At 52.3% G+C, this 8,322-nt stretch overlaps 1 protein-coding gene across 1 annotated transcript; it reads right to left on the reverse strand.

Annotated features, from left to right (window-relative positions):
* Positions 1 to 6,156: 6,156 nt before the first annotated feature.
* Positions 6,157 to 7,407, reverse strand: LOC147482677 (uncharacterized). The gene has a single exon (XM_086579381.1). The coding sequence runs from the start codon at positions 7,405 to 7,407 to the stop codon at positions 6,157 to 6,159; it is 1,251 nt and encodes a 416-aa protein (XP_086435507.1).
* Positions 7,408 to 8,322: the final 915 nt, after the last annotated feature.

Consider the following 8,322-nt stretch of genomic DNA (forward strand, 5'->3'; position numbering starts at 1 on the left):
AAAAGCACTAAAGACGTCGGTGTGGGCTACCAATCCTTTTGCGTACGTCCTCAGAAGTTGCCCCTCTTGCTCCGTATTACCTCTTCTGACAAAGTATGGCACCACTACCCTTATAATGTGTCGGGACAATTTACGTCCCGCTGGACCTTCCTTCAGATTTAACTCTTAACCACCTCGCCTTCATCCCCCGTGGTGAGTATCTTTGCACTTCTCTTCTCTCTCATTGCATTATTGACGTTGTGCCCTAATGCTCTGGTTTTCTCTGTTTAACAGGTTGGCGGCCAGATTCCAAGTCCCAGACTTACTTCGGCGTGTCTTGTCCCATTTTTCAAAGACTCCGCGATCTCGGACCCGCTCAAGCCAGCCACTTAGGCATCAATCCAACCACCGCTACCCCTCTGCTACAAATCCCCAGTCTGCACACCTTCCGTGGTTTCTCTTATCCCTTCTACCGCCCCCCTCCTCCCAAAGAACGGAAGCCCAGAGCATCTCCCCCTATCCGAAAAAGATCTCGAGTCTCCTCCTCCCACCGCCGCCGTCCTCGCACCTTCACTCAACGTTCCCGATCTCGTGACTCTCCTGCTGACTCCGCGCTAGAAGCCATCCCATCTTACCGATCCATTTCTCACTGGGACGACCAGTACACCTCTCCCAACTCTCCTGCCGACGACATGGATGTACACAAGCAGAAACTTTTCGACAGTGACTCCGAGGAGGATGAGGTGACCGAAGTCTCCCCGTCAGAGGTGGTGGCACCCACCGAAATGCCCCCTTCCAAGAGGCAGCGGACCTCAACTTCCGAGGGGTCCGTCCCTATCGCTCCACGGTCATCAGTGCCCGACACACCTTCCATCCCGAACCCCCCTCTTCCATCCCCGGTCTCTTCCCCTAGCCTTCGTCGGCCTGGTAAAGAACCGATTCCACCAGTCTCCACTGTTCTCAGACATGGCTCCTGCCGAAGACTTCTGCCCGGTCTTCAATGTGCGGAACCGCCGAGTATCCACGGCTGACTCCGCTCTAGATAATGCTGCTGTAGCTTCTTCCTTATTCTACAACTCCCACCTGCCCAAGGACATTGCATATGCCGACGGGGGTTCGTTTGACTCCCACCGCACCTCCTTTTACACCAATTGGGAACGGGTACGGTTTTCTCTTCTCTTCACTTTTTTTTTTTTTTTTTTTTTTTTCTCTATGTTTCTGTCTTCAGGTGAGCCTGGATATTTCTTTCATGATCCGCGGCCTTCTCAGTACCAAAAATAAACTTGCTGCCTTGGAGAAAGAGGTCAACGGCCCTTCTGGTCTGAAGGCCGCCAATGCCAGCCTGCAAGCTGAGCTGGACGCCGCTAATCTGGCCAAACTCAAGGCTCAGGATGAACTACATTCCACCGAGTCATCTTATCAGTCCTACATGGACTCGGTGAACGATCGCCTCAGCAATCAGCGGGAACAGCTCCTTGAACACCATCAATTACACCTATCTGACCTGTCGCAACAGCACCAAGCCGCCATCACTTCACTCCGCCAAGAACATGAGGCCGCTATCGCCACTCTGCTCCAGCAACACCAAGATGATATGACTATTCTCCGCGAACGCTTCCAAGCCCTGGCTGAGAAAAGGATAGCCAAGAAGATTCAACAGGAGCTTGCCCGGCTCGCCCAGGAAGGGCGGTTTCTGCCTGACAAGCCTCCCACCCCTACCGCCGAGTCCTCTCCAGTGCGCGAAGAAAACTCTCCGGCAGCCGAAGCCACCGAAGAGGCTCGCGCTGGAAGCTCGGAGCCAGCTGCTGTGGCCCCCCTCACCGAACCCTCTGGAGATGCGTCGGACCTCCGCCCTGCCGCTGACTCCTCCCTCGAAAAGCCATAGGAGCACTTTGTCTTTTGTAACAAGTCATGTTGTTCACTCTGAGCCAATTACGGCCTTACATTAGTTCGATCATTTCTTTTTGTGTTTATGTTTACTTTTATGCTTGCCCACTGCTCTGTTTTTTATGCTAATAAAACTATATCTGAAATTTTAACATTCCCTCGTGAACTTGTATCGCTTGCACACTGCTCTGTTCCCTATGAAATTTGATTTTGCTCAACCCATTTGCCATCTTTATCTCGTTTGATTTGTCTATGTGCCCAACCAATCCTGTGTCCCTTGCCCTTGGTTAATGAGGGCTCATGCTACCAGAGATGCTAGTTCCGTAGGACGCCTATCCCTCTGTGAGGTACTCCGCCCCTTCAGTCTTTCTCTTTATGTTTGGCCTCCTCTCCCATTGGTCGTTAGTCTCTGTAATCCGCGAAGGGCTCCTCCCGCTCTGCAGATATTTTAACCGCGTGGAGTCGTATGGGGCAGCTCCTCCTGCCCTTGACTCCCTCTAACTATCTATCAGCGAAGGCTCTTTCCCCCCGCTGTCTCTCTCCCCGCGGGGTTCTAATGCCCTAGGTGTGGTTTGCTTCCCGCGGAGGGCTCATCCCACTCCGCGGTCTCAGTATCCTCGGCATGTCTCCTGGGGGCGCTCCTCTTGCCCCCATCTCCTCCGCTGTCTCTCCCCCTCCCCGGGTTCTATGCCCCAGGTGCGTCTCGTGTCTCTCGCCTCGCTCATCTCTCTCCCCACGGGGTTCTAATGCCCCATGTGTGGTTTGCTCCCCGCGGAGGGCTCACCCCACTCCGCGGTCTCAGTATCCTCGGCTTGTCTCCTGGGGGCGCTCCTCTTGCCCCCATCTCCTCCGCTGTCCCTCCCCCTCCCCGGGTTCTATGCCCCAGGTGCGACTCATGTCTTTCGCCCCGCCCCGCGGGATTCGCCGCTTGCGGGAGGCGCAGTGTTCATGTTTGGTTTATTTTAAGTCTCCTATTTTTACAAAGGGCGATTTCCTCTCAAAAGTGCTGGTGTATTATATATTTACATACAGCCACAAATTCATGCATTACATTTCCCTTACGCTCAAGCGTGGAATTTCTTTAACATCCTCACGTTCCATGGTTTCTCTAACAGCTTGCCTTCCTGTGTCCGCAATCTGTATGTGCCCGCCCCTCCAACATCCACCACCGTATAGGGTCCTTCCCAGTTTGGGCCCAACTTCCCATCCTTCTCCTCCCTTGTACTAGGCGTCACTCGGCGGAGCACCAGGTCGCCCAGCCGGAACTGTCTTAGCTTGACCCTACGGTTGTACTGTCTCTGCAATCTCCGGTGATACTCCTCCAGTTTAATGCCTGCAGTGTCTCTTCTCTCTTCTGCTAAATTCAGGTCCGCTGCCAATATTCTCCAGTTTGATCCTTCTTCCATGGAATTCGTCCGCGTTGTAGCTGCCACCATCTCCGAGGGGATCACGGCTTCTACCCCGTAGGCCAAGGAGAAGGGAGTCTCTCGAGTGGAGTATCGAGGGGTGGTTCGGTAGGCCCACAGCACATGATTCAGCTCATCGGCCCATGCCCCTTTCTTGTCCTCCAATTTTCTCTTAAGGTTGTTCATGATGATCTTGTTGGATGCCTCCGCTTGTCCGTTGCCCTCGGGATTATAAGGGGCCGAGAACCCCTGTTTCACGTTATAGGCTTGCAGGAACTTGGCCACCTTCGCTCCCGTGAACTGAGTACCATTATCCGCGATGATCACATATGGCAACCCAAACCGGCAGATGATATTCTCCCATAGAAACTTTATGATTTGTGCCCCCTTCACCTGTTGCAGGGATACGGCTTCGATCCATTTAGTGAAATAATCCGTCACCGCAAGCATGAATCTCCTTTTACCGCTGGCCATGGGCAGCAGCCCCACTATATCCATTGCCCACATGGCAAACGGCCACGGACTTGAGACGTTGTGAAGGGGCTCTGCGGGGGCGAATATCAGCTGGGCAAATCTCTGGCATTTGCCACATCTCTTTGCAAATTCCACAGCATCTCTCTTCATATGGGGCCAGAAATATCCCTGCGTCAGGAGACGATGGGCTGTCGTTCTCCCCGCTGAGTGACTCCCGCAATCCCCCTCATGTAATTCTGCCAACACTTCATGAGACAGCCGCGGACCCAAACATTTTAACAGTGGTCCATCGAAGTTTTTCCGATATAGCTCTCCTTCCAGTAGCACATATCTCCGAGAAGTTTGCTCTAGTCTCCTTCTTTCTTTTTTATCCGTCACCTCCTGCCCTGCCAAAAAGCCCTTAATTGGACCCATCCAACTCCCCTCCTCTTCCGCTACCTGACAAACCTCTACCACCTCCTCAGTGCTCGGCCTTTCCAGCCTTCTCACGCGTATAGTTCTTTCCTCTGACCCCGGGATGGCAGCTGCTACATATGCCAGGGCGTCAGCATGCCTGTTCTCTCCCGGCCTAAATGAAGGAAACAGAGCTTTTTGAACTTCGCGGATCTCTTACGCACCACATCCAAATATCTGGCCATCCGGGGACATCTAGCTGCGAACCCTCCATTCGCTTGGCACACCACTAGGTTTGAATCTGAATATACTATCAGCTCCTGAACTCCCAGATCTTCAGCCATTCTGAGTCCTGCAAGCACGGCTTCGTACTCTGCCTCATTACTTGATGCCGCGAAGCCCAATTTCATGGTTTGTTCTATTCTGCTATTATCGGGCGTAACCAAAACCACCCCTATGCCACTGCAGGTGTCCATTGCTGATCCGTCGGCGAAGACCCTCCACCCATTCCTCTTATCCCAAGGGTCTAGGCTATCAGGCTCCCCTTCTCGCTCTGGTTCCATGATTTGCTCCTCTCCCCAGGTGGGATCCTCTGCCGAAAATTCTGCAAGAAACTCAGCCATCGCCTGCCCTTTTTCCGCGGTCCTTACCTGATATTGTATCTCATAGGAACTCAGCATCACCGCCCACTTCAACATCCTACCCGAATTTTCTGTCTTTAGTGCCTCTCGATACGGCTGTACCTCGTCTCTGCCTCTAGCAGCGTCTTACTCTGAAAATACACTGGCTTTTCTACTTTGTCCACCACCCGCACCAGAACGGAACTAACCGCATACTCCGTGGCTCCCAGGTACAAATACAGTTTTTCCCCAACCTCGGGCCGCGATAGCAAGGGTGCTTTGCCCAAATATTTCTTCAAGTTCTGGAATGCTTCCTCACACTCCGCGGTCCATGAGAAATCCGGTGTGCTCCTTAATAATCGATACAGCGGTCTGCATTTATCGGATGACTTGGAAATGAATCTATTCAGTGCGGCTACCCTTCCTGCTAACTGCTGTACTTCTTTCACATTCTGCGGAGATGGCATCTCTACCAGGGATCTTATCTGCTCGGGATTAGCCTCGATTCCCCTATGGGTAACAATATAGCCCAGGAACTTCCCTGTGGTCACCCCGAAAGTACACTTCTCCGGATTCAGTTTCAAATTGTGCTCACGTAATATCCCGAACGTTTCCCTTAACCCCTCTATATGCTCCTCCTCCGTCAGACTCTTCTCCACCATGTCGTCTATATAAATCTCGATTCCCCTCCGAATCTTGCTCGCGAACATTCTTTCCCCCAATCGCTAGAACGTAGCCCCCGCATTTTTCAAACCAAACGGCATTCTCGTGTAGCAGTAGGTACCGCCCTCCACCACAAACGATGTCTTCTCTTGGTCTGGCTCATACATCGCAACCTGGTTATACCCCATCGAGGCGTCCATGAAAGAAAATATTTCGAATCCAGCCGTCCTGTCCACTAACTCGTCTACGCGTGGCATGGGATAGCTGTCCTTTGGGCACTCCAGGTTGACGTCAGTGAAGTCCACACACATACGCACTTTCCCGTTCTTTTTTTGTACCGCGACTATGTTCGACAACCAGTCCGTGAACTCCACCTCTCGGATTATCCCTGCCCCCTTCAATCGGGCAACCTCTTCTCGAACCTCCTCCGCGTACTTCGGCCTGAGACTCCTCAATTTTTGTCTCACCGGTTTGGCATCCTCTCTCATATGCAAGCGGTGACATGCGAACTCTGGGTCCAACCCTGTAACATCCTCTATCGTCCATGCAAAGACATCTCCGTTATCTGACAATAATTGTATCAACTTAGTCCTCCATTCCGCCGGCAAACTTGACCCTATCGACGTGACCTTCTCCTCTTCCCCTATTCCAATATTCACTTTCTCTATCTCATCAAGCGTCTTGTGACCCGCCGACGCCTCTTCCCCCACCTCCCCCGAGGTGCACTGTAACTGCTATGCCAGCCTCTTCCTAGGGTTGGAAGTTTCCCCTTCCGACCCGCCGATCAAACGTTTCACGGTCCCTCTGTGACTATTCTTCGCTGTTACCTGATCCCTGTAGACCTCATACGTGCCAATAGGCGTGGGGAACCGTATCACCTGGTAATACGTAGATGGGACCGCCTTCATCTCATGAATCCACCGCCTTCCCAAGATCGCATTATATTGTGAAACCGCATCCACTACCATGAAGCGGGTGAAGACGGTCACCGGTCCCGCCGTCACGGGCAATAAAAGTTCCCCCATGGGCTCTGTCATACTCCCATTAAATCCATACAAGTTAGTGCGCGAAGGGCGCAGCTGTTTGGGATCCACTCCCATTTCTTCTAAGGCCCCTCGGAACAACAGGTCTACCGCGCTTCCGCAGTCAATCAACACCCTCTTCACCATGTAGTTTCCCATTGCCACTGTAATGACTAGTGCGTCCTCGTGTGGCGAATCCACTGCCCGTAGGTCCGCCTTGCTAAAGACAATTGTATCTCTCTCGGCCGCTGTGACTTCTCTTTGCCGCGGCCTACTCGTTCTCTCATTAATTTGTTGGATGCTCGCTGTCCGCCGTATCTTGTCTCTATGTGCATTATGGCTCATCACTTCCCCACTGTAAATCACATTGATGGTTCCCAGTAGTCTTCCTTGCTGCGGCACTCGCTCTTCGTTCCGTCCGTCTCTCACAAATTCTCCCATCCTCCCCTTCTCCACCATCCTCTGTACCAACCACTTGAGAGCGTAACAGTCATCCGTCTCATGATTTCTTATCTGATGATATGCGCAGAGTGGCTTCCCTGGTATCTCCGCCGGCATACTCCGCGGTCCTTCATACCCCGGCAGTCCCTTTATTAACGGCAGAATCTCACTGAGCGGTTTGTTCAACGGGGTTTGTTCAACTTCGCGGTAGGGCTTCCTCTCCCTATACTCCCTCCGTATCCCTTCCCGGCTTCTCTCCGTTCGTGCTCCATCTCCGCGGTATTGACCTCTTTCTTTTCCCGTCGCCCTTGACCTACGTCGTTCCTGTTCCTTCTCCAAAGACAACACCGCCTTCCCTGCCCTCTTAGAATCCTTTTGCACAGAGTCTTCATACCTTATATACTTTTCCACTCGTGGATACAGCTCCTGCAACGTTGCTATCTCATTTTTTTTTTCTGATTGGTGAACCCGGTTCCTCGGCAATCCCCTTTTCAAACGCGCTATCACTCTTTGTCCTCTCATCCAGATTCTCCACCTTCGTTGTCTCGCCTTTGAACCGACATAGGAACTCTCTGATTGACTCCGCGGATCTTTGTCGTACATTGAACAGCGCCGCGATATCCACCACCCTCTTTTTCTGATGTATGTAATGATCCACGAACGCCTGCTCCAACTCCTGAAAGTTCTTAATGCTCCCGGACGGCAATCTGTAGTACCAATCCGACGCCCCTCCTTTCAGACTAGCGGGGAACATCATGCACCGCAGACCATCAAACCGAGCCTCCTGCCATAACGGCATCTGCTGTCTAAAATGATGGATGTGGTCTGCTGGGTCTCCTTTGCCGTCGTATCTCTCAAACCTCGGCTGGGCGAATCTCTTAGGAACCTCCGATGCCCATATGTCATCTGCTAGCGGGTTACGGTTCAACCCAGCCACCACCTGGCTAGCCGCTCCCCGCTCTCCTTAGATGCGCGCCGGTTGGCTTCCCTATCATTGTCTATCATTTCTTGGACTTGCTCTATTGTTAATCCCGCCACCGGGTTTTCCACTAAGTTTGGTCCGGTCTCCTCCTCGTCTCCGATTCCTCACTCGTCTTCCCCGCTCCTCCTCCTCCTTCTCTCTCTCTCTCCGCAGCTCATCGTTTTCCTTTCTTAGCCTTTCGATCTCTTCATGCATCAGACGCGCCTCTTCCGCCGCTTTCCCTTCTTCCAGTTCTTCCCCCTCCTCTATCATAGCTTCCGGTGTCAGTTCCTGATCCCTAACTTTCTTTGGTCTTCCCGCCGCTCTCTTCGGTGCCATCTCTGAGTTGCTCTTCTCGTTCCCCACAGACGGCGCCAAATGTATGGACACAATTTCTTGTGTCCAACTCTAGAATTAATGAGAGTCTTAATACGTAAGATTCAACAGTAAACTTATAATAAAGACAAAGTGTATGG

The sequence above is a fragment of the Coptis chinensis genome, chromosome 8 (assembly GCF_015680905.1).
Source record: "Coptis chinensis isolate HL-2020 chromosome 8, ASM1568090v1, whole genome shotgun sequence".
Classification (NCBI taxonomy): Eukaryota; Viridiplantae; Streptophyta; class Magnoliopsida; order Ranunculales; family Ranunculaceae; genus Coptis; species Coptis chinensis.